Source organism: Sciurus vulgaris (genome assembly GCF_902686455.1).
Source record: "Sciurus vulgaris genome assembly, chromosome: 7".
Lineage (NCBI taxonomy): Eukaryota > Metazoa > Chordata > Mammalia > Rodentia > Sciuridae > Sciurus > Sciurus vulgaris.
The window spans coordinates 12460662-12488564 of record NC_136467.1 but is presented as its reverse complement, the minus strand read 5'-3'; the positions used below and the strand labels follow the sequence as shown (position 1 = coordinate 12488564).

The 27903-nt window shown below is 33.6% G+C and overlaps 1 protein-coding gene across 1 annotated transcript in view; it reads left to right on the top strand.

Annotated features, from left to right (window-relative positions):
• Positions 1-27903, top strand: part of SCAF8 (SR-related CTD associated factor 8) — a gene marked incomplete at its 5' end in the record, with an annotated part of 91201 nt that overhangs the window by 58946 nt on the left and 4352 nt on the right. Inside the window, 12 exon segments of the mRNA XM_079148670.1 lie at positions 1145-1321; positions 2299-2378; positions 4222-4339; positions 10022-10153; positions 10371-10483; positions 11769-11962; positions 16164-16264; positions 17571-17684; positions 18596-18752; positions 20920-21053; positions 22799-22943; positions 25074-25142. Of these exon segments, the coding sequence (XP_079004796.1) occupies positions 1145-1321; positions 2299-2378; positions 4222-4339; positions 10022-10153; positions 10371-10483; positions 11769-11962; positions 16164-16264; positions 17571-17684; positions 18596-18752; positions 20920-21053; positions 22799-22943; positions 25074-25142 (1534 nt within the window).

Sequence of the window (27903 nt, the reverse complement as noted above, 5' to 3'; positions counted from 1 at the left end):
TAGTCGTTCTGGAGCTTCCTGAGTGCCATGACTTAGCTCATGTATTTTTGCATTTTCTTTTTTATTCCAATAGTAGCTTTAAAGAAGATGCTTGGTAGTTAAGCAGTTCTAGTTTGTTTCCTAATGCTACTATTTTAGAATAGGCATGAATGATTTTATTTACTGTCATCTTACATGGCATTTGTACTTTCTCATACTATACGTTGAACTTAAAGGAATACAGATGTCTTGGCTATCAGTAGGTTTGCTGTTTCTGTTTTTCAAATCTAAATTGATAATTTTCAGATATAACTCAGGCTTAGGGCTTCTTAAAAATTACTTTCATTTTAATTGACACATAGTAGTATTGCACATTTATGGGTTATAGAGTGACATTTCAATATGTGTACATAATGTGTAATGATCAGGGTAGTTGGCATAGCTATCAGCTCAGTCATTTTTTATTTCTTTTTGTTGGGAACATTAAAAATCTGATGGCTATTTAAAATAATTAATTGTTAACCATAGTTCTCTATGTAACATACGTTCTCATAGTAACATTAGAAGTTACTCTTCCTGTCCAACTGCACCAATTTGCATATTACAGGTTAAGAGCTCAATTGTGTATTATTTCTGTGATGAATGTAGGGATTTCTTATTTATGAATCTTAAACATCTTACAAGCTTTTTAGCAAAAGTGAGTAATAGTGGGAAATGGGTTTCTTTTTACCATAGTTGACACTATTCATTGTTAATAACTTGTTTCTTTAGTCTCAAACTTGGCTGTAACAATAAATTTCTTAATTGCTCTCCTTTGAGGAGTATGTTCTTAGATGATAAATCTGAATGATAGTGAAAGCTCTGCTGTTGTCAGCACTTATCCCTTTATGGAGTTAATGGAAGGAGGGGTGAGAAATGTAGTGAAAAATGTCATTCAGCTTGTTAGGAGTTCTTTTTCTGGTTGTTATGGTATAATTAATTTATTTTGTTGAAAGTTTTCTGACTTTTCAGAAGTAGGACAAACTTATTAAGGACTGTGTTATATATGCATACAAAGAAAGACTTTTTTTGATTGCCTAAGATTGTAAATCATTACATTTATTAACTAAAAGTTTTAAATGGGTATGCTTATAAATATATCGCAACTGTTTTATTTCTCCTGTAGCTTCAGCAGTTAATACAAACCTTACAGATACAACAACAGAAGCCACAGCCTTCCATCCTCCAGGCCCTGGATGCTGGTCTCGTGGTCCAGTTGCAGGCTCTCACAGCACAGCTTACAGCTGCAGCCGCAGCAGCCAACACACTTACTCCCTTGGAGCAGGGAGTCCCTTTCAACAAGGTAGTCATTAAAATACCAGATCCATTCAATAGGAAACATGAAATTGTGTGAAATTTCACGTGGATTCAACAAATTGTATTTTATCGTAGACTTGTGCCTGTATACACTGTACTGTAGAAGGCATTTTAAATTTAAAACGATTTAGACTTTAAAAATTCCTCTTCAAACCTTTAAAATACTTCTTTTAACTAAAGATAAATGGTAAGTGTATTCTCCATTGTGGCAGCAGCATCTGAGTCTAATTTAATGTAAATAGGTTGACCATATCAAAAGCCTTTAAGTTGAGCACTCAGAAGGTGATGGAACATACAAAGATGAGGATCCTCATCTTCTATCAAGGAATAAATTCACTGATTATGCTTCTGGTGTTACCAAGCTGTTTTGACATGAGCAGATCACTTCATTATTTTAATCCTTAGTCTTGTATACAATTATCATTAGTGATTTTATTGCCTGTTCTACAATTTGTTTTGTTATGTAAGACAACATAGTAGATCTCCCTAGTCCTCAGAATACATTCTGGGACCTCTGCAGGTTACCTGAAACTATATTTGCGTGCGTGCACACGCGCGCACACACACACACACACACACACACACACACACACACACACACACAAACACGATATTTTTCATATATATTCATACTTGCAATGAAATTTAATCTATAAAGAAGGCACAGTAAAAAATTAACAATTAAAACTATGTGAATATGGACTCACGAACAAATCAAGACAAATATTAAGTTTTGGGCTGCTGTTGAGAGGATAACTGAAATTGGAGAAATCGAAACTGGATAAGGGACTATGGGTACTTTAAAGAAGAGAGATTCTCACAGTGCTTCACTCTGTAAAAGAACATATTAAATGAAGAAATAAACTAATGGGATGTCATTGACATTTAAAGTAGCATTTGTAACTTACATTTATGTAAAGCACTTTAATTTGTCTCTTTTTCCCTGCCCTCCCCTCCCCCCAGAAGTTGATGGATAGATTTGATTTTGGGGAAGATTCTGAGCATAGTGAAGAACCCAAAAAGGAAATGCCAACGCCTCAACTGTAAGAATTATATTTTTCTTTAATCAGTTTCTTTTCTGATACTTTTGTTACCATCTTCTAAGTATACTTTGACTGTGTTAGGATTGTTATTTCAGGCTATTAAACTCTTACATACAGAAAGGTGGCAGAATTGCTATCTTGTCTCCCTAGATTATTTGTACTCATTTTCAAATTTTTCAAATAGTTTCATTATGTCAAATTTTTTATAGTAAAATTGATAAATAAGGGTAAAGCTAGTTCTGATACCTTTTTACATCTCTTTTATTTAACTAAATTTTAAGAATATTTGCAATACAAGGACAGTAGCTTATTTCTAGTGCCAACTCTGCTTCTGGGAAGATCACCAAATTCTGGGAAGTGCAGCAGACTAATCAGAAATGAGAATTGATGTTATAGGGATGTTGATGATTTTTAAGAAATGGAGTCTGTTTTGTTTTTTGTTTTTAAATCAGGGAACCACTCCCGACCTCTGCTAAATAGTTCAGCAGAGTCCTAGATTCTGTGAAGGTACATGCAAAGACTAATAGCAGGAACTGTTGGAGAGTGGGAGGTAGAAGTTAGGAGATGGAAGGAGGGGGATGAAATGAAGAAAGCCCCTAGGATTCTTCCTTCAAACAGAAATAGCATACGTATAAAATAGCATACGTATAAAATGCAAATGTATCCGTTTGTTAAGAGGATTTACCTTGACAAAATTAAAACTAGTAGTTTAGATTATAAATTATAAAGATGGAAGGAGCATTTGAAATTGTTTAGAATGCTGGTTGTGGTGGCACATGTCTGTAATCCCAAGTATTTGGGAGGCTTAAGCAGGAGGATCTCAAGTTCAAGGCCACCCTGGGCAATTTAGGGAAACTCTCCCTCAAAAAGTAAAAAGGACTGAGAATGTAGCTTAGTGGTAAGGCACCCCTGGTTTCAGTCCCCATTATAGAAAAAAAAGAGAGAGAGAAAAAGACACGTAAATCAGTGTCCTAAGTAACGTAAGAATATCCTTCAACAGTCCTGATATAGTTTTAAGTATCCAGTGTTTTAATGCCTTCTGAACTAAGAATTTAAGTATTGTTGTTGTTGCATGTTCTTTTGTTGAACTGAATTCCATTTGTTTTCTACACACTGATTCCTTCTAAAGCAAGGAAACAGATTTGCTCCATTATATTTTGAGATATAGTCTTCCATGTGTGAAGGTAGATATCGTTCTTCTTGTTAGGTTTATTTGCTCCAGATGAAGCACACCTCTCTGTCCCCCACAACTGTTTCAAGAGTTCTCACCATCTGCTTGTCCCCTTTGGAATTTTTTTTGTTCATTTCTTACATTATGGCACACAGAATTCCAGGTTATTCTGGGAGTGCATTTCTCAGAGCATAGTTGAAATTGTTTTCTCTCTCTTGTCTAAATGTGTCAATATACTTAATAACGTGTTCATTTCTAAGCATATTAATTTTATTTGGTAGATTATAATTGTAGATTTTACACATGATTAATATAGCATGTCCCCCACTATCTCACAGTTAGAAAAGGAGTTGAAATGACCTTGTTTACTTTAAATTGTTTATAAAGTGTTTTATTGAGATTTAAAAATCACTAATGTATCTGCATTTAATAGCCTGAAACCTTCAACAGAGCATCTCTAACATGTTATGTATTTATTGAAATATTATTGAATATATTTCTCTTCATATTACTATTATTATTCCATTCTGGGTGTTAATATTTCAGAAGCAAACATTGTAATAGAGTATGATTTCTTGAATTGGCTTTTGTTAGTTTTCTTTGATTAATTAGTTATTTTTGTATTATCTTCAGTGGATTTTAAAATATATTTCTATTTGTCTTTCTTTTTAGTTCTCATGTTTCAGAATCTGTGAACAATTCCATTTTTCATCAGATAGCAGAGCAACTACAACAGCAAAACCTTGAACATCTCAGACAGCAGCTCTTGGAACAGCAACAGCCTCAAAAGGTTCATAACCCCATCTTGTGGTCTTTGGAGTTATTGCTGTTTGCATTTTGTAGATGAGCATTATTTATAGGATGATTGGTTTTTGTTTGTTTGGGGTTTTCTCATCTCTTATTTTTCCAGTCACTTTTTTTCCTTTCATAGGTATAGTGACTTTTAAAAAATAAAATGTTTATTACTAGGAAGATCAGTTTTTTCAAGACATTTATAGTTTGTTTTTTTCTATAATCAGAATGTATTCTGGCAACTTAATGAATCCATATTGTAGAAATTAATAGCAGTGTACCAGTGGACAGAAGGGTGGGATTTCAGAATCACCACTTAAAACTTGGTGTGACTTTTGTTCCTTGTTTAGCAAGGCAGTGATGATGTGTTATTGGTGGTAATAATGACGACAAAATGGATTGCTGTCTTTAAACTTAAAATTTTAATTGCTACTACCATGTGACAGGAGCATGATCAGCAATGTAATAGGCAAAATGTAGGCATAATTACGTTTAACCCTCATGAGGTAGACACTGTGACTCTTATTTTACTCCAGCGGAAGTTGAAGTTTGATGAAATTAAACATCTAATACAAAAGTACAAAGCCAATATTATATATGAGCAGTCATAAGACACATTATTTATATATAACTAAGAATTTCAAAATACTTCTAACTACAGCCTAACATCCTTTTGAATTGTAAGGATATTACTAATTTTAGGGATAATAAAACATGAAAAAATATTACACCTTAGAATTGATAAAATATGTCAAGTTGCCGAGCTAAGATTAAATTCATTTACAAAGCATATTTCTGCTGTGTATGAGAAATACTTATAGGTACAAGGTCTTTAGGAGTGTTAGGAAGCCCCCTCAGCCCACACACTTTATCCCTACTATAAAAAACTAGGGGATTAACGAATTTATAGCACAATACAAAAATTTTGTAAGTGTGAGCAATACATTCTTAGGCAAGCAATGTATATAAAGTTGGACAGGAAAAGGTTACCTTAGTTCTGGCTTCAAGTAACCTCTTCCCTGATGGAGCACATACATTTGTGTGAGCACATGGCAGAAGTTTCTTTAATACAGGTTAAAGGATTATGGGACTATGGAAGAGGGAATGGGTACTTTATTATTATTTTTTGAGGTTACAAGTGCCTTTTGTTTTTAATACGCATTTTTTAAAAACTACAGTGAGTATATACAATATGTATTCCACTAAAAATTCAAAGTTAGTTCAAATAAAATTATCTATCGAGTTATCCTATCCAAAAATACAGAATTGGTTCCCTTTTTAAAATGTCTAAATGATGTATGTTTCATAACAAAAGTACCACTTTGGGACTTGGGTCATTCATTCTTCTGGAAGAAAATTTGCAATATTGCCGTTGCAGTTTTTTACAAGCTTTGCTAAACTGCATCCATTTATTTAGTTGTTGTTTTTTTAATTTTATTTATTCTTTTTAGATATGCTTGACAGTAGAATCCATTTTAACATATTATACATACATGTAGTACAATTTCTCATTCTTGTACATGATGTGGAGTTATACTGGTTGTGTATGTAGATGGGAATGAGTACAACTTGACATAGGTGGTGCCTGCACTTGTCCTTTTAATGCAGATAGTCAGTATAAAATGGATATTCATGGAACTCATGCATAGAATTCTAAGAATGGAATTTCATACCTTGTTTTGAGGAGCTAATTCTGATAGAAGTCGTCAGAATAAGGGTAGTATATATATCAAGCAGATAATATTTACCTGAGAATCCAGGATGACAAGAACATTTGAATGTCATTTAATGAAAAACAGTGAAATTCAAAAGAAATTAGTTGTCAGTGAATTTATGCAGAGGCAGCATGGAGTATGATAGAAGAGTTTATCCAATAGCACATTTGTTTAGCTGTAAATGTGATACTTTTTGAATTATCTTCATTTCATTTCAGAAAATTTAGCAGAAGCAGTAAAGTCAAGGTAGTACTTTAGACCAACTTGTAATGAACCTTATGTTACTGAAGTGAAAATTAACTAAAAATTTGAGAATGAGCCAATCTGTCCTAAGAATCTCACCTACCAAAAAAAGAGAATTCTAAACTTACTGGCTCTGTATATTAATTCCAGAATTTCACCACATAAAGATCTTCCTTGGAAGATCTTGGAAGTTTTTAAAAACTTTGTTGTTTGAAATGAATCCAATGAAGAAAAGGGATAGGTGGGGGGAAAAAAAAAAACCAAACTGTGTTTTCTCGTGCCTCAGATGGACAGTGATTTCAATGAAACTTGACAGGTTTAGAGAAGGAAAGGAAGTTAACTGCATACCAGTTCAATTTAATGTTATTGCATCTACCCAATTTTTTTTCCTTAGTGTACTTAATTTAAAATAAGCAAAAAAGGTAGGCATTTTCATTTACCAGTAAGCTGAACATGGCTGCCTAAAAGTTATCATAGTGTCTCAGATAAAGGAATAGGATCGATAGTGCCGCCCTTGCTCATTGCAGGTCTTAATCACACCTGTGGTATGTGTTGATTGTTATTGTCCACAAAAATTAAAAATTAAAAATTTCTTCAAAATTGAAAAACTGGACACTTCTAGAGAAGAATGGTCAGAATTGTGAAGGGACTAGATATTATGTCAGAAGAGGAGTGATTTCTGTTGTCTTAAGTTAGTTTATATTTTTGCTAATTGTTTATTAGAATAGTTAAAAGGTCACAAGAGCTGTAACTCAAAATGGAATTTTTTTTTTTTTTTTTTGCGGTGCTGGGGATTTGAACCCAGGGCCTTGTGCTTGCGAGGCAAGCACCCTACAAAATGAAATTTTGATGGTAAGATTTTCAAAGAGGAATAAAAAGATTAAGGAAGGTCCAGCCTACTAATGAAGCACTCATTAAGATATCAGAAATATATAACTTTTTTTCAGAAAAATTTTTTATACAGTACAGCAGACTATAATTGAAGATGAACTGTACATGGGTAATGTATTCTGAGTCCTGAGTTGCTCTCTATGACTTGTCTACAATCTTAGATAAGTTTCATTTCCAAATACTGAAATTATAAGGTTGTTAGCTTCATAAATCGTATACATGCTATAGGTATAGCATATGTGGATTTCAGTAAAGCCTATGTCTTTGAGTTTTTATTATCAATTCTACATAAAAAATAAAGAATTTTCTAAATGATTAAACTATGACACATTACAGTATTAGGACCAACCTTGAAAGAAGTCTCTGCTAGCTGCTGTTAGCCGTATCCCACTCTCTACTTCCCCTCCCCTGCCCAGTGTTTTCATTGCTGCTTTGCATGAAGATATTCTGAAGAAAGTAGACATGTATACCAGGATGTAAAGCAGAAAAAAGTCATTTGCCATTTGGGTCCAGTGAATGCTTCTTTTTCCTACCTTTTTAAGTCATGTTCTAAATAATTTACAGAAGTGAGACTAAAGAGAGAAGGAGAGCTGTAATAGGCATTTTAATATAATTTAGATGTAGCAAAGCTTTTTGTGTCAAATTCAAATATTACATATTTTTTTTTAACAAAAATAGAACATTCCGGGTTCTTGTTGGAAAAAGCACTGCAAGATAAAAATCCTTTTTGTTGAAATGACTGAGAATACCGTATTTCCTTTTTGCCCTTTGAAATCTATTTTTCTTTCACCAGTTCTTGGTGGTATAGTCATTGGAAAATTCATAGCCTGCTATTTATTATTCTTACATGTTAAATTTTACCATCATTTTTAGAATCTTCTTTGTATTCATCTTCGTCTAATAATTGTGAAGTATATTCCCGTTTTCTTCCCTTTGTTGCTATTTGCAGAAAATTATGAATTGAATTTTCAACTGTTCGAGGAAGGCTAAAAGTAGACTACAGAGATGCTGTCTAATCTTTTTCTTGAAGTGTAGTACAATATTTTTGGTCATGCATTAAAACCGAATAATATTTCTTTCACTATCCAATCACCCTTTTCAACAACTCCATTGGTTTTATTTCTTTTTTGATATAATTGGGAATAATTGAACAACCATTTGTAATAATGAAATAATTCTTAGAAATAAAAAGTAGCAAACTGTTTAAAAATATACAAAAATAAGATGTCTAAAATCCCGTGACATAGCTTACGTTTATTAAGTACTCCAGTGGGCCTAATAAGCATAATAGCAAGATAACATAATAAATTTTAGCGCCGCCCCCCCCCCCCCCCCCCGTGGTAAAATTTCACTTTTTTCTTCCTAAGTTTCCTGAAAAAGGAAAAAGTTTAAAAATAACAAATCTTTTCAAATAGAAAAACTGCTGAAAAGAGAAACTCAAGAACCAAAATTGGTTGCAGTGAATCTTGATAGTTACACTAAGGGTTAACCTGTTAAATAATTAAAGGTCAACTACAGGTGCGGTGAGATAGATGTAGAACTTATGCTTAGTATTGAAGTAAAAAACAAATAACGTGAACAATATATGAACATTGAATTAGGACTAAATAAGAAACGTTAGGATGAAGTTGGAAAGTTTCTGCTGTGTTACTAACAAATTCTGTTGTTACTGTACCATTTTAAAGATTTAAGCCAGGGGTATGCTTAAAACATGTTTGATATATTCTGGAAGATAACACTTATTTTGGTCAATATCATGGTATAGAAGACTGTTATCTGTTTAAATTCAAACTTTAGCTTTAGTTTATTTTTTAGCCTTGAAAATGTCTGTTCTGTCATAAATTAAGGGACTTGGCACTTTTCTTCAATGTTTTTTTTTTTGACTCAACTTTTTGCTATTTTCTTTCACGTTGAATGTTACTAGTAATGTTCTTACTAATATAAGAGTAATATTTTTTTAAATGCCCTCAAAAACAAATTTCTAATTGGTTTGGTGTGATTCATACCTAAGTCCTGATCTTGCTTTGAACTTGTTTTGTTTTAAGGACACATAATATAATCAGTTTTAGTATATACTGAATGATATTGTAAAAGAAGAATGCTGACTGACCAAAATAGCAGCTTTGTGCTATCATGTTGTTTATTCCCATAGAGGAAAAAAATTGAAAGAAAAATAGATATCATATTATAGCCAGGATAAATTCACTTTCTTAAAAAGACATTTTGAGGTTGAAATAAACAATTCTCAAGAGTTCTCATAGTCTAGAAAAATTATGTACAAACATGATTTAAATTGTGTACACCCTAAAGCCTAGGAAACTACTTTTTGAGGATCATTTTGATATTTATTCTACTTTAGTTTTGGAATTTTTCATGTAAAATATTTGCGTTTTAAAAAGTAACCTTGGGAAATTATTGTAGCGTGATGCAACTGAAACAAAATTAAGTCATCTATCTAATGTATTTCTTGCCTTTTAATAGTAAGAATAGCAACTAACTTCTTAACTTCTGCTTTAATAGCCATTTGGACATTACCAAAATAACTAAAAATCAAAGAACCATTTTACTCAAATATTTTAGTCTCCTCCCTAATGTTCCTGATTTCAAGTAAACTTGTATTTGTACAAGTATTTATAAACTTGTATTTATATACATATATATACACTCATATTTATATATATTCATATATGTCGTTTTACTTTATAAATTATTTAACATGGAAACTTCTTTATGTATTTGGACTACTTTAAACATTTTTTTGGGGTTATCTGCTGTGTACAAATTTTCATTTGTAATTAAATTATCTCCCAACATTTGTGTGCTCTCAACAGGCAACTCCTCAGGATAGTCAAGAAGGTACATTTGGATCAGAGCATTCAGCCTCACCATCACAAGGAAGTAGTCAGCAACATTTTCTTGAGCCTGAAGCAAATTTGGATGATTCTATAGATATTCAGCAACAGGTAAAAGTAAATGCTTTATCTAGTCATAGTTTATAAACTTATTTAAAGAAAACAAAACACTGTATAATGGTAATGTCCTGAATGTGGTTTTCAGAAATGCCACACTCCATCTGTTTTGCCTATTAAGCATTAATGCCACTATTGTGAATATTTTTTAAGGTACAGTTGATATTATGTAACTAAAAGTAAGCTGGGATTTTTGTCTTTTTCTTTCTAGGATATGGATATAGATGAAGGGCAAGATGGAGTGGAAGAGGAAATCTTCGAACAAGAAGCTAAGAAAGTGGCTGTTCGCTCCAGATCGAGAACTCATTCGCGATCTCGTTCAAGGTCCTATAATAATATTCAATAATAACTACATGTGAACTTTTAAAACATTGACTTTTTTCTTTGCATCAAGATTAAAAGATATTTTTCTTTGAATGAGTTTTGAAATGTTCTCATAAAAAGTATTTCAAAATCAAGAACAAGCTGGGCATGGTAGTGCGCACCTATAATCCCAGTGACTCAGGAGGCTGAGACAAGAGGATCACAAGTTCAAGGCCAACCTCAGCAACTTAGTGAGGCGTGCTTAGCAACTTGGAGAGACTTTATCAAATTAGACAGGGCTGGGGGATGTAGCTCAGTAGTAAAATGCCTGTAAATTCAATCCCCAATAATCCCTACCCCCACATAAAAGCAATAAAAGCAGAAGAAAGCCTTTGTTCCATTTTAAATTGAATATGTTTGTGCCACTGATTTGAGTGATTTATGTAATAATAGCTGTATCATGAGACTGGGTTTGGGTTATACTTGATTTTAATAATACTAGGAAGGTATCTAGTTTAGGATATTATTGCCTCTAAACAGCCATGTTTCTTGTGTTTTATCTCATGATACTAAAAATGGCCCCCCCCCCAAAAAAAATTCAAAAATTATTTTTTAAAACTTTAATTATAATACCAAGCCATTATAATAAATGTTTTTATTGGTAGGCTTTAATGATTTTTTGTTTTGCTGCAGTCCTGGGGATTGAACGCAGGGCACTCTACCATTAAGTTACACCCCACATCCTTTTTTTTTTTTTTTTTTGAGACAGGATCTTGCTGAGTTACCTAGGCTGGTCTTGAACTTTTGATTCTTCTGCATCGATCTCCCCTGAGTCACTGGAATTACAGGCATGTGCCACCAAACTAGTAATTTAACCAGTCTTTAACATTTTTAACCCTAATTTTTATATGTGAATGCTCTTGAAAATTTGCACAGTAAATTTTAAAAGTATTTCACCTTCCATAGTAAAAAGTGAAGCACCATATAAATTTTCAAGTTGAAAAACACTAAGCTGAATTATTTAGTGTCCTGAATTTTATAGTGAAGCCCTTTTTCAAATCTCATTCTTCTTCCTCCTGATTGTGAATAATCGCCAAGACTCAGAATCACTACACAAATATTTGTGGTTAATGTGGACCTGTGTTGCTTTGAGATTTGAGCACAATGTGTGTTTGATTATAATATTAAATATTTTAAGAGTTAGCAGAGTATACATTTTCCCCCTCATTTAGAATTGAACAATGTTACAGAAGGACAACATTGTCCTTAAAAGTTAACAAAAGGTGGTTTGTTTTTGTTTTTGTAGATCACCAAGGAAACGGAGGTCCAGGTCACGATCTGGATCTCGAAAACGTAAACACAGAAAGCGTTCCAGGTCCCGCTCAAGAGAGAGGAAGAGGAAGTCATCACGATCATACTCCAGTGAAAGGAGAGCCAGAGAAAGGGAGAAGGAACGGCAGAAAAAGGGATTACCTCCAATTAGATCTAAAACATTAAGTGGTAAGTAACATACTTTCATAAAACTTTGGTTTTAATACATATAAAAAATAGTTATTTCCTAAGATCTCTAAACCAAATTATATTTTTGGATTAAAAAGTTGAAAATGAGGACTGGGGAGATAGCTCAGTTGGTAGAGTGCTTGCCTTGCAAGCACAAGGCCCCTGGGTTCAAATCCCCAGCACCGCAAAAACAGGAAGAAAAAAGGAAAGTTGAAAATGGGTTAGATGAATGAATGATTATGTATCAGGGGTTTTTTTTTTTTTTTTTCAATAATGTACAGAATGAAAAGAAAAGCAGATTCTACTCAAATACTAAGATTGTTTAAAGTTGATTTTTTTAAAAAATGTAGTACAAGTTAGAAAATATGACTTGACTAATGATACATAAAGCAGACCAGGCTAATATCTCTAGCATAATGCAGTGACTTCTATCTATAGTATCCTAACCAACTGTGAACACTGGATTTATAGAAGTAATTATCATGTGGAGTATATACTTTGTGTGTGTGTGTTTGTAAAATTTATTTTGCAGCCCTGTGGATTGAACCCAGGGACTTGTCCATGCTAGGCAAATATTCTAGTCTGGAGACATACCCTTAGCCCTACTTTGTTATAATTTTTAAAACAGATTATAAACTTGCAGGTTAATTCTGGAAAAAGAATTCCTATTATACAAGCTGTGTTCCCCTCTTTATATGTTAATCTATTATGTATAATTAGAACGAATTTGGTAATGGTTGAGTTTGTTTTAGGAGCAGACTAGGGGAGGGTTCATGTAGTAGGATTGTTAAGTATAACATAATAAAATGGATTACTGCCAAATTCTGCAAGGTCATTCTTACTGGGTTGTGACTCCTAAGGTGAACTAGTAGACTACAGATGGGCAAAGTGGTATATTAAATGCAGCAAATTATGATCATTAAAGACTAAACATTGATCCTGGTACCTAATTTCTGAAGGTTTCCAAATTCTTTCTGCATGGGAGAGATAGATAAATAATTGGGATAATTTTTGTTGCTAGAGTATCATGAAAGTAGAAACCTAAAATAAAAGGTAGCAACAACCATCTTTTGATTAAGTTTTGGCAGTTTGAGTAGGTCTTGGCTATCTTCTGAGAATGTTATCTGGTTATGAGAGGAAGTGTTAATTTAATATTGATATTTTACCTTTTATGTCTTTCTTTGTCCCTTGGGTAGGAGACTAAATGTAAAAATTTTAGTACTGTCTGATAAAGAAATAATGTCTAAAGTCTGACCACAAAATTTGCACTATGCCTCCTTGCATGATTACCAGTAGGACATTGAGACTCATTCATTAACCAATATTAGGGTAGGGTTATTATGTAGAGTCTCTTTGATTTAGTTCTCACTTATGTTTTGCTGTCACTGTTACATAGCTATTAACCAGGGAACCTTACTTTCTTCTTTTGAAATGCATTAGTTTTTAGTTGATACTCAATAATTGTAAATATTTGTTGGATACAATGTGACATTTCCATTCACATATACAATGTGTATTGATCAAGTCAGAGCAATTAGCATATCCATCATCTCAGACAATTATTATTTTTTTGTATTGGGAACATTCATTCTTTTGACTGTTTTGAAAATTTAATAAACTTTTAACTCTAATCACCCTACTGTACTATAGAACATCAGAACTTATTTCTCTTATCCAACTGGACTGGGGATGTGGTTCAGTGGTGGAGCACTTGCCTAGCATGCACAAAGCCTTGACTGTAATCACCAGTACTACAAAAAAGCTAAGGAAAAGAAAAAAAGGAAAAAAAAAAGAAATATCAACTTGTTTTGATACCCAGTAGTCAGCTTCTTTCTATGCATCCCTTCCATACCTTCCCAGTCTTTGCTAACATTTGTTTTACTCTACTTTTGTGAAATCCATTTTTTAGCTTCCACATGAGTGAGATGATGTAGTATTTGTCTTTCTGTGCCCCCCTTATTTCACTTATCACAGTGTTCTCCATTTCTATTCATGTTCCTACAAATGAGAGATTTCATATCTTTTTATGGCTGAATAATATAATGGAATTTTTTATTACTATTATTTTCATGAGTAAAATATCACATAGTAAAAAATAAAATTCAAAAAGCATATAAGAAAATACAGCAAAGAATATGTCTCACATTGTTAACCTTAGAACTCTTTTTACTTTGAAGCAATGTCATTTTCCTCTGATTATCTCTACATATATTCTCTCTACATATATTAAACTCATGTGGTCGTGTTTCCCCGTTATTGGTCCTTAGAGTGAATATTTTAGAATACAAAGTTTTTGAAATAGTCCAAGAGATATGAAGCAATAATAGCACTCCAGGAATCAATTTGTCCCCTCCTGTTTTAGTCAGCTTTCATTACAGTGACAAAAATACCTGACAACAGTTTAGAGGAGGAAAGGTTTATTTTGGCTCACAGTTTCATTGGTTCAGTTCATGGCTGGCCAACTCCGTAGCTCTGGGCCTTCGGTATAGCAGAACATCATGGTTCAAGGGTGTGGAGAGAGCTCTGTTCAACCAGGGGCAAAATGTAAACCCTAGAGGCACAATGGCTTCCTTCCTCCAGCCACACCCTGCTTATCCACAGTTACTGCCCAGTTAATCCATATCTGTAGATTAATTCACTGATTAGGTCACACCCCTCATAATCTAATCATTTCGCCTCTGAAAATTCTTGGGCTATCTCACACATGAGCTTTCGGGAGATGTTATATCTAAAGCAATGCTTCTCATGGTGTTGAGGAGAATCATTATTGCTTCTTAAGAGGAAAAATAACAGTGAAGACTAGGAAACATGAACAGAATTTGGGGACATTAAGACAGCTAAAAAAATGCAGGACAGTTAATAGAGAGGAAGGAGCTAGTCAAAGAACTTCATCAATCTGCTAAGGGTTTGTGGTGGGTTGACTGATGGGCCCCCAAAAGCTATTTTACATCCAGAGTTTCTGGAACTTGTAAATCATTTGCATTACAAGGTAGGTTAGTTAATTTTCTATCACTATGACAAAATACCTGAGATAAATAACTGCCTCAGTAAGGGGGAGGGAGATATTGGGGTCCCAGTACTACCTTCAAGGGCAAGCCCCCAGTGACCTAACTTCCTCCCACTAGGTACCTCCTTCTGAAAGTTCTACCACCTCCTGATAGTGCCACAGTCTGTCAGACCAAGTCTTGAACACATGACCTTTATGGGACATTTTGCATCCAAATTGTAGCACTCAGTAAAGAAACATTATAGTCCCTTTTAAATTAAAGCTCTAATTTAAAATTTAAAAAAAAATTAAGGATCACAAGATGGAGAGATTGAGACTTTGGGTTGAATATTATGTATGTGTAGGGTAATACCTATACACGAGACAAAGAATAGCTAGCAGGGAAAGAGCTTTTACCAGTGTTCTGTGTTAGCTAAACAGTTCTAGAGCTTACATAGGATTGGAAGATGTTGGTGTTCTGAAAAGCCAGAGTGGAAAGACCCAATAATGATCTTGCCAACAATCACACTCCAGTGTGAGGTTAAGTTGGCCACAGAATAGAACCTGCCCTAGACCTGCCCTATCAAGATCAGAGATAGAATGCTGGAGGCATAGTACAGCTGAAATAGGCAGTATGATGTTTAACATTTTATTAAGGAAAAGTAACTTTTGGCAGTTAAATTTATCTTTTAAGTCTTTCATGATAACAAGTTGAGCTATAATTTAGTCTTTTCCCCATTTTATCTCTGTGCAAAGTATTTCCTTAAGAATTAGGTAGGTAGTATGGTTTTCAGATTGATTTGTTGAGGAGGGAAAAACATCCACTTAATGATTCTAATGCTGAAGGATATTTGAAAGACTGACAGATAAGATTGTAATGGGAAGTGGTTTTAAAACTTTGTTGCATATTACAATCACCTGGGGGAATTAAGGAGGAAAAAAAAAAAAAAAATTCCATCTCCCAGACTAGCATGCCATATGCCACTTATAGTCTCCTACAGTGAACCCTAGTAAATATGAGAACAGGTGACATTCAAGAAGTTGACTCAGTGGAAATGTGAATGGGTAGCTGGAATTGGATTTGATCAAAAACAGTCTATTAATAAGTTTATTATCTTAATTTAATGTTATTAGTATTTTTTCTTCAGTTACTTGAAAGAAGTAACTATATATCTTCGTGATTTAGGTCATTTTGTCTGTTTTATTTCTTGACAGTATGTAGTACTACTCTGTGGGTTGGTCAGGTAGACAAGAAGGCGACACAGCAAGATTTAACCAATCTTTTTGAAGAGTTTGGACAAATTGAATCCATTAATGTAAGTACCACCTTTTAAATAATAATTTGAATTTTCTTTAAAAGTCAGAGTTATCACTCATTTAAAGAATCTATTTCAATTCCTAGTTAAGCCTAGTAGTATTTGGCTTTAATAAGCACATCTTTATAAGAATTGTTTCATTTTGATCATTTCTGTGTTTGCTCTGATGCTATTTATCACCTTAATATTTTCTGTTTAGTGGAATTCAAACAAAATACTCATAGGGATTTTATAGCAATTCAGCACTATATTTATTTGGTTAGTTTTGCAGTACTGGTGATTGAACCCAGGAGCGCTTTATCACTTTTATTTAAAATTTATGATGGGGTTTCATTAAGTTCCCAAGTCTGAACTTGTGCTTGTGATCCTCCTGCCTTAGCCTCCAAAATTGCTGAAATTACACCACCAGCACACCCAACTAGAACTCTTTTCTTAACATCATATGTTTGAATGAGCAGGAACCCCTGTGTGTGATCTAGGTTTGTTTCCTCTCTTTTTTGAAAATGCTTAAAAGGAAACAGTTTCACAGATTTGTAACCATTTGCACATGGGCACTTAAGTGTAGTTATTATATACTTCTTAAGTCATTCTTCAGATATGTAACAGATTATTTTCCTATTGTTAAAACCTTCATTCAGAAGTCTTGGTCAAAATAAAGTTTTATAAGACAAATATAGTTTCATCATCAATTATTATAGAATACAGATTATAGAATACAGATTTTATATTAAGGATGACACTCCCCCAAAACAAAACCCTCCATACATTACTCAGTTTATCATTTGGAAAAGTTAAAATACCACTAGAAATAAATTATTTCCCTTTTATTGGTAGTATTTTGTATATGGAGCTATACATTTTTTGTTTTAATAGTTCTTTATTTTAGGGGCTAGGGTCGTGGCTCAGTGGCAGAGCGCTTGCCTAGCATGTGTGAGGCACTTGGTTCGATTCTTAGCACTGCATATAAATAAATAAAATAAAATAAAGATCTGTCAACAACTAAAAAAAATTTTTAAAAGTAGTTCTTTATTTTATACTCAAGAACCCTTAGCATATAATATTAAAGATTTTACATATAACAAAACTTAAAATGAAGCCAAATTAGATTTTGAATTTTGTTTATTTTTAACCGAGTTATTGTACATAAACAATACCGGTAAATAGAAGGAAAGGGGAAATTAGTTGACTGATCTATCAAAATTGGTGTATTAGTAGCATTCTCTTTCACTGAAACTGTAAACTGCTAGCATGAATTTTCATCTTTATACTCTTTCTAAAAAAAGCAAAAAACCTTTTTTTTAAATAGATGATTCCTCCCAGGGGTTGTGCTTATGTCTGTATGGTACATCGACAAGATGCATTTCGAGCTCTTCAGAAACTGAGTTCTGGATCATATAAAATCGGTTCCAAGGTTATTAAGGTGAGATTTGGAGGAGCAGGGGCAGACAATGGGAGGGATGATGAACTTTTTTTGTTTTTGTTTTTGTTTTTTTAATCAGGAATTGAACTCAGAGGTGCTTACACTGAACCACATCTCCAGCCCTTCCCCCAGCTCTTTCCCCCTCTTTTAATTTTGAGACAGGTTCTAAGTTGCAGGGACCTTGCTAAGTTGGCTGAGTCTGGTTTTGAACTTGTGGTCCTCCTGCCTCAGCCTCCTGAGCTGCTGGGATAACAGGCGTGCACCCTTGGGCACAGCTTGTTCATTTTTTCTTTTCTATTGTACTGCCACGGATTAAGCCCAGGACTTGGGGCCATGGAGCATGCACTCTAACTCTGAGCTACATTCCTTAACCTTGTCTTCCATTTTAATATTATAGGCATAGTTCATCAGAAATGTATTCCTTCAGTATTGTTGAGTTACAGAATTAGATATAGGTAAAATAAGTCCAGTAACCAAAACATTAGTCAAATTGTTCCTTAAAAATCACACTTTTTGCAATTTTCTGAGTAAAAGTAGGGTACCATTTTATGAGCTTCCTTTCTACTTATTTTATTTGTCATTACATGGTAAATAGTTTCTTTGTGTAAAAGTAGAGCTAGTCATTTTCCTTCCTGGTATACAAGGTTTTGTTTGCATTGTAATAACTATCCTAATTATTGCTCATATAAATTGACCTTTTTATAGTGAAAATGATATTTGGATTGTCTCTGGAAATGTATTATACGAATGTTACAGTAGTAAGTGGAAATTTCATACACTATCTAATGCAGATTTAAAATAAGCAAAACTAATTTTATTTGTATTTACATTGTTAAAATAAAATTTGAATTTTTACATTGTTGTTACAGTATACATAAGAACTTATTTCTTCCTCTCTCCATTCCCAATAGATTGCTTGGGCTTTAAACAAAGGTGTAAAAACAGAATACAAACAATTCTGGGATGTGGATCTTGGAGTTACATATATACCATGGGAAAAAGTTAAAGTGGATGACTTGGATGGTTTTGCAGAAGGAGGCATGATTGATCAGGAAACTGTAAATACTGGTAAGAACCCTAAGATCATTTTATTATTTAAAAAGTACATTTAGAAGGTTGTATTTGAAATGAGTTTGGGGTGATAGAGTGAATTGTTTTATTTCCTGAAGTCATCTCCCAAAAAAGAGAGAGGAAAAAACTAAAAACACTACTGTGTCCATTGTATATGTTTAATGGGTCCTGTTTCATAGGTCTTAAAGGCATAGTTAGAAAAGTTTGGATTAGAAGTGTATTTTACAAATGTAGCATTTTTCATGTATATCTTATTTTTTGATAGTTAAGAGTTGTGTGCATCAAGGTTTTTTGAATTAAACATTTCTAATTCCTTGAGTTTCAGTGGGAACTGAAAACTTGAAAATTTTTTAAGAAACTCCAGATTATTCTGAGTATTGTCCATGTTGGGAAGAGCAGTAACAGAATCTTAGTCTAAAAAGATGTAATTCAAATTCAGGCAGTATAATACTTCTAGAATACCTACACCCAAATGATCATCTGGTCTGCTGTTTTTAAAAAAAAAATGTCTTTTTATATTGAAAGATTCCAGTTATAAACTCACAAGATGATTAGCAGTTATATTCAAAAAGAAATATTAAAATTGATATTTGAGAAAAAACTGAAACATGATTGGTGACTTATTTCTTCACATCTTAGTTCTCTCATCAAAATTAGCTAATTTTCACAATATTTTAGTTCTCGGGCCAGTGTAGATATTTTTATATGATTTCGTTCTGTTATTTTCTTTGGTTAGGAAATGTAGCTCAGTGATAAGAGTGTGTGCTTAGCATGGGAGAGGGTCCTGAGTTCAGTACCAAGCAACACCTTAGTTGCTTTCTTCCTCAGTCTCCTCTGCACCACCACAGCTTCTCCAGAACATTCATTTTTTGTTGCAGAGGGTGGGTGGGTACTGAGAACTGTACTCAGGGCACTTGACTACTGAGCCACACCCCAACCCTGTTTTGTATTTTATTTAGGGAAAGGGTCTCACTGAGTTGCAACTCGCTTTTGCTGAGTCTAGCTTTGAACCCCTGTTCTTTGTGTCTCAACCTCCCAAGCTGATGGCAGTATAGGCAGGCGCCACTGTGCCTGGCTCATTCATTCTTTTAATAAATAGTTTGGTTCCTCTTTTGTGCAAGGCCAAATTTTTAGAATGGGAATTATAACAGAGACTAATAGGCAAAAATTATTACTAACATGGAGTATAGCACAGGGTTCATAGTAAATGGGTCAAATCCTGCCAGTGTGCTGTTCTGCACAAAAAAATTATTGAAATATAGTGGTCTTACTTGTTTACCTATTTCATATGACTTGTCTTTGTGCAACATAAGTTGAATGGTGCAACAGAGAGCATATTGCCCACAAAGTATGATACTTCCATAGGAAGAGATTGCCAATCCGTGTTATAATGGAAATAGATAATACACAAAAAAATACAAACTGTACAGTGCTTGTGTCAATAGATTATAAGAAGAAAAAGCAGAGAAGGAAGGTGAGCATATGGGTGTCGAGGCTTTACAATTTTTAAGTGGTTGTAGGTCTGTTGGAGAGTTTTTTAAAGAGGTGAGACAGCCTCTGGGGAGAACACCTTCATTCAGAGGGAACATGAAGTGCAAAGCCAATTCTATATTCAGAAATGTGGAGATTGGTATAGCTTGAGCAAAGTGGGTGAGGTAAGAGTAGGAGGTGAAGGCCGAGGGGTACAGAGGGGCAAATTATTATTAATCTTATTTGATCTTCAATCTGAATGAGATGGAGAACCACAGGAGGACCCACTAGGGCCTCTTTGTTCTATTTTTGTATAGTCATATTTTCAGGAGGATTTTCCTGTATTGGGTTAATATTCTCTTTGTTTGTCCCTTGTTATATCTGGTGATTAAAATACAGAATAAGGTTGGTTCCTTGTATGTCTAACATCCTTTGAGATACATTTCCGTTATATCTTTTCTAAATGTTATCTTTAGACCAAATATAGTAGCGTCTTCCATTTGTGTCTTGTGTTTCATGCTTTTTTGGATTCCTTAGTATCTGGGCAAAAATCTAGGGTGACACCAAAGTTGTGGATGTTTCCTACAGTTTACCAAGGTAGATGAAGGATTTAGATGTGATATAAATGTATGAATAGGAAAAACTGAAAAGTTGCACCTATCCAAAGGAAATCAATTTCAAATATTTTGTTTAGAATGGGAAACAGTGAAAAGCTCAGAACCTATTAAAGAGACGGTCCAGACAACTCAGAGTCCAACTCCAGTTGAAAAGGAGACAGTGGTCACAACCCAGGCAGAGGTTTTCCCTCCACCTGTTGCCATGTTGCAGGTTAGTGCTGGGTGGTTTTTTTTTTTGTTTTTTTTTCTTTTTTCTTTTTCTTTTTTTAAAAAATATATTTTACGTTTCTTTTCACTTACATGTATACTATTTACTTTATAAAAACTTGGAATTGTTCAAAGCAGGAAAGGTATTTGTCAGTAGTGTTAGGCAAAGGATTTTTCTTTTAAATCTCTTCAGTCTTTTTAAAATTTTTTGTTGGTTCTGTGGTTATTATTGTACCAAACACAAGAAATATAAAACAAAGGTAAATGTGGAAAATATTGGCTCTGCAAACTTGCATGATTGTTTTCTTTATTTAACGAGTGCTGGCTCTGAGACGTGTACTGTTTTAGGCACTTGGGGTTATAGTAACACATCAATGAGGAAAAAATAAATTTCTGCCCTTTTGAGGCTTTCATTTTCAATAGGGGAGGAGAGAGAAGGTAAAAATAAGAGTGAGATCCTATGGAAGGGTAAAGATAGTGTAAAACTTATCAGGAGTGTCTGGGTAGATGCTCACAATTTTAAATACAATGACCAGTTGAGAATGTTAACATTTGAGCAGCAAAGATACTAAGGAAATTAATCATGTGGATATCTGAGGAAGAGCATACAAGGTAAAGGTAACAACCAGTTGGAAGGCTGTATGCCAGGAACATACTTGGTGTGTCCCAGGTATTGTGTAAGTGGTCAGAGTAAGGCCAGTGAAAGGCAGGTTAGTTGAGATAAACCTCTCTAAGGTCTTGGTTGTCATTCTGAATGCGATGAACCATTGGTGGATTTTGAGCAGAGGAATGTCTTGATCTGATGTGATAGTTTTAAAGGGTTGCACTGACTACTATTTTGAAAATAGGCTATAATGAGCATTGATAAAAGCAGGGAGCCCAGTTAAAAAACAATTAGAGCAATAAAGGTGAGAGATGGTGGTGACTCCAAATAGCCTGCTAGTTGTGGAAGTAATGAGAATTGGTTAAATATTAGACTAGACATGCTTTGAAGGTATGATCAGTGTGACTTCTAGAAGTGTCAATATGGATTTGTGAGTTAAAGCATAGGCAAGGGCAATGATACCCTCCACCCCCACCCCTGGGTCTGAGATATTAGAAAGGTGGATTTACCATTATTTTTTAAGAATGGAAAAGACTGTGAGAAGAGTTCCTTTGGGAAGAACAGTTGGGAGTTTTTTGTTTTGTATGTGAATTTTAAGTGTAAAGTATCTTTTAGACATTGAACTCAAGATGTTGAATAGACAGTTGATAAAGTGGGAAATTTAGGAAAGAGGTAAAGCTAAGCAGCAGGTAAATATTTGGGAAATTTTGTACTTAAGATGAGTAAAGGATATTTATGCTGGGATAAGAAAATAAATGTAAGAGAAATTTGAGCCATGCTAAAATTGTTATTTCATGTTTCCTAATGGTGTGTTATAACATAGGTAGGTACTACTAGACTTAGTAGGCAGTTGAAAATTAATCCTGCTATTCAGGTATTCACCTTGGTGTCCATTAGTTTACATCATTTCAATGTAAGATTTCACAATCTCCAAGAAAACTATCTGTTAAATAATATTGCCTTGCTTTTACCCTGATAAGTATATTCATTGACAAGTGTACAAAAATGTGGGGGTGGGTAATGATATTTGGTTGCTTTCCTAAAAATATATACATATATATAAAATTAACCTTTAGCTCTCCCAAGATGTGATCATTACAAATGAATAAACTGATTAATGATTTTTCCCCCCTTATCGACTAAAGATTCCAGTAGCACCAGCGGTGCCTACAGTTAGTTTAGTTCCACCAGCATTTCCTGTGTCTATGCCAGTTCCTCCTCCTGGATTCAGTCCGATCCCTCCACCACCTTTTCTTCGAGCAAGTTTTAACCCTTCACAGCCACCTCCTGGTAAGAAGTTTTCACCTTATTATTTGAACTGTATTTAGAGTATCTTCTTTTTCCAGGATTAAATGTCATTGAGCCAGTGGTTCTCAGACCTTAGCATACCAGATTTTGTTCCATTAAGTTTGTGGTGCAGTCAGATTGTTTTCATTATTTATTTGTTCTCAGAAGGCACATTTCTAGAAGAAGCACTGACAGAGAGAAAAAAAAATGGAATTTAAAATGATTGAAGATTATAACAATGTGAAATTTTTTGGAACTGGGGTTCAAACCAAGGAGTGCTTAGTCACTGAGCCACATCCCCAGCTTGTTCTATTTTTTTATTTTGAGATAGGATCCTGCTAAGTCTCGCTAAGGTCTTGCTAAGTTGCTGAGACTGGCTTTGAACTTGAGAATCCTCCTGCTTCAGCCTCCCAAGTTGCTGGGATTACAGGCATGTACCACCTTGCCCAGCTGAAAGTTCTTCATAATTATTATTTTTTTATCAGAAAGTTTACATTGTATACTATAAATTTGTATTATTTTGGAAATTACATTTTAAAATGCTAATTGACCTTGGAATAGTTTTGTTGGCCTAATAAATTATTGATAAAAAAAGTTCCCCAAATCATGCTTTTAGGTTAAAAATTATAAATTACTTAACTCCCATCTTAACAATTAAGTATATGTAATTGCTTATAAAGTTTAGAGATAGAGCTTTTAGTATTAAACCATGGGAAGTTAAAAGAATGAGGGAGGGACACAGGGATCAAGTGATATATTATTGTTTCTCAAAATTAAAATATTTTTAAGCTTCATAAATTATTTGCTTATTAAAAGAAGTACTTTGTTTTCTGTAATTTAAGTTCTTAACCATTGGATACAGTTCTTATAAACAGCAAGAATAAAAAATAAATTAATCATCATAGAATGCAATTTCTTTTTCACGTTAACATAAAAATTTTAATTGCAGATTAATACATAATTTAACATTGATAGATTTTAAAAAGAATTTTATCTTTTGTATTTTAAATTTTGAATAATCTCTCCTGTTGCTGGGTATGTTGGCACGCTCCCGTAATCCCAGCAGCTTGGGAGGCCAAGGCAGAAGAACCACAAGTTCTAGGATGGCCTTGGCACCCTGTCACAATATAAAGAAAATGAGAAGACTGTGGATTTAGCTCAGTGGAAAGATGCCCATTAGTTCAACCCCCCTGAACCACAAAAAGAAAGACAGAAAATTACTCTTCTCTATTATTTTCTGTATTCTTCATTTGAAATTTAAAATTTCAGAAGCTATTGTGAAATAATGATTTCAATAATTATGCCACATAAACTTTGTAAATCATTTTCTATCACTGAATTTGTTGAAACTATCTTTATCACTGTTTTCTAATTAAATTTAATGGCAGCTCCATTTAAAATAAAAAATGCAAAGAAATATTCATAGTGTGATCATTTGTTCTTCAAAATAATTGAAAAGGCAGTATTAAATTGAAAGTTTATTCTAGTACTCAAAACATATAATGTTTCTAAGGTCAATAAAATATTTTGATCTAACCAGTAAACAGCATATGTATCAAAGAACTAAAATGACGTATCTTACAGATGACATTTCTTATAATGTGATCAGTAGTTTAAAATGTTTCATTCTCTCCCATGTACTCTTTGTGCTTAACGTAACTCGGTTACCTGACTTGTATTAACCATCAGTTTTACAGCAGTACCAAGGGTGCCTCAAGACTTGAATGAATGAATAAATACAATGTGTTTATGATCAGGATCTCTCTGCTTAATCCTAGTTTAATCCTAAATTACTCAGAATTAAATAAAGTACATGCTATATATAAATGTCATTAAAAGTAGAAATTATATGCACAAATGTGAGGGCATAGCAATAAAAATAATTAAAGAAAAAGGAATTTTGCTGGATGTGGTAGTATGTACCTGTAGTGCCAACTACCCAGGACACCGAGGCTGAAGGATCACTTCAGCACAGGAGTTCAAGGTCAGCCTGGACAACACAATGAGATCCCCATCTCAAAAAAGGAAAAGAGAAGCATGTGGAATTTCCTTTATTGCTATTGTAATCTTTGATGTGAAACAAATACTTTTTCTTGTACTGTTTCATTTTTGGTCTTTCTCTCCCCCATGTAGGTTTCATGCCCCCTCCAGTTCCCCCGCCGGTTGTACCACCCCCTACAATTCCACCAGTAGTACCAACATGTGAGTTTTCTGTTTAAAAGTATTTTCTTTATTCCCAGTAGTGTTAAATGTGGTGACTCTAATTTTTGTGACTTGATTTTTTTTTTTTAATGAAAGTTTTCAAACAAGTGTGTTTGTTAGATGATGTTTTTCTGTAATATACTTTAGTAGTCAGAAAGTCAGAATTCAAAGAGGGTGCCCTCATCATATTTGTGGTTTTCATTTGCTTTATTAAATGTCTTAATGTGGAGCAGTCCTACCCAAACTCTCCTTCCATTTCATTTATTCTTCATGACATGTTGAAGAAACAGATCAATTTAGATACACACACACACACACACACACACACACACACACACACACACACACGATCCCAAATAATGGATTTGGATTTTTACTTCTTTGTGATATTAAATTTATTCCTATGTCTGTACATTTCTTGTACAATGGAAGTGTGCATCAAAGACAGATCCCAGTTTAGCTCTTTTCACAAGAATACTTAACAAGCTAAATGCCTTAAACTTGGGCATGACATCCTATCAGAAGCCATGCAGCATCTTATTGTTTTGTTACCTTTTGGTTTACTTTGTTTTTTAGAGCAGTTTTGGGTTCATGGTAAAATTGAGCCAAAGGTACAAAATTTCCTGTATGCCACCACCCTTGCACCTGTCTAGCCTCTCCAGAATGGTGCCTAGTTAGAGTTGATGAACTTACATTGAGATGACATTATTACACAAAAGTCCACAGTTTACATTAGAGTTAGCCTTTGGTGTCTTTTCCAGTTTTAATGATACTAGGATGAATCAGAACATTCAGGGGGTATGAAAAATCATGGAATGAGACAGACATCATTACCCTATGTACATATATGATTACACCAATGATATGAATCTATATCGTGTACAACCATAGAAACGAAATGATATACCCCCTTTGTGTACAATAAATAAAAATGCAGTCTGTAAAAAAAATAAATAATCAAAGGAAAAAGGGTAAAGTATTTAAATTATACCATCACTTATCTACGTATTATGGCAATATAAACGTGTGTAATACACATGTACATAGATATACTATGCTTATTCATATTTGCTTAAAAATGGAAGGATAAACTGCAACATATTTTGGTGGTTACCCATAAGGGAGGAAGAAAATAAAGTGAAGGATATAAGAATAGAAACTGGATTTTTTTGAATATATAATGTTTTTAGAGAGTTGACTTGGAACTATGTAAATATTATACAATTGTAAAACTAAGTCATCATAAATGACAATTCCTTAAAGATGAAACTAACGCTTGAATATATAATGTAAACTACACAGGAATTATTTAGTTTTACATTTTACATTTAGGAGCTATGCTTGAAGGACAAAGAAACTGGAAATAAATTTTAAATAAACTACTCCAGTAATCTTAAAAAAAAAAAAAAAACATTCAGGTAGTAGAAATTGGTCATTTGAAACATTTCCCTTCAAATTTTTATATGATGGTGTCATTCATTGATCATTGTTACTTGAATTTATTTGGCATTAGTTACAAAGTGGTTTATCTCTTTAAATCTAGAATTCCTTCATTCCTTAACTGGAATGTTTTTAATTAAAAAATATATATTTCTCATCAGCTAATGGTACTTGGTTGGTTTGTGTAGGAAAGTCAGGGTAGATGCCAAATCTTGCCTCTAATTGCCATCTCAGTATTGTGAGTTAGTTCTCAGGGTGATTCCAGTGATAACCAATAACTGTAGCAGGGAGGATTTTTTTTTTTTTTTTTTTTTTTTAATTTCTCCTCTTCCTTGTCCTCCCTTTTTCCTGTTTCTTTTCTGCTTTCTCAGTGTTTATAGATTAAAAGCCTTTTTCTTCCAATGGCTTGCATTTATTGTTCTTTATGAAGTTCAGATGGCTTCATCTTTGAACAATTTGGAGAACCTTCTCGTTGCTTCTGTTCTTTTAAGGTGGTTGCATTAGTTTTTCAGGGCTTACCTTTGTTTTGGCCACTGTGTCCATGACTAATTCTGTTTTCCTGCTATAGTTCAAGAATCTGTCATTTCTCCAAATGGGATACAGTATTTAGAAATAACAATTGGGGCACTAGATTTTCATTTTGCTTTTGGGATTTCTTTGGGTGTAGGAGTTTTCAATGGCTAAAACTAGGAAATACCTGTTTTGAAAAGAAAAAAATATGAATACACACTGTGAAACAAATTCAACTCTGTAGGACTTTTTAACTTAGCTACTTTTATTTTTAAACTTATATCCTATTAAAAGCAGGAACATGATTACTTATTTTCATTCTCTTATAATATAGACTTGCACACCCACACACAGTGGTTATTCATGAAAAGGCCAGTATTAGTGCTAACAAGAATTCTGGATGAAACTTAACATTTCTTCACTGTTATCTTTATCCTCAGAGTATGTATTTACCGAAAATGTATAATCGAGTTGCCCTTAACCCACAATCACCTGAAATTGTAATTTGTTTCTTGTAGTTGTAGCACCAGCTTCATATGTGAATTTTTAATTTTTTTTTTACATATTCATGGAATAGGCACCCCAGCCTATCTGGTTTCCTTTACCAGAGTGAACATTTCAAAAGAAAAACAAGAATTCAAATGTAAATCATTACAGACACTTATTAACTTTAATTTTTAAATCTTTTTTCCTATTGTTGGACATTTCAGAAATGTTAAATATGTCCTTTTATTCATTTTTATTGCTTTTATCTGTTTTTTCCTGTAGCTGTTCTTAAGTCTTCTGAACAAACCTTTAGTAATTTGGGCAA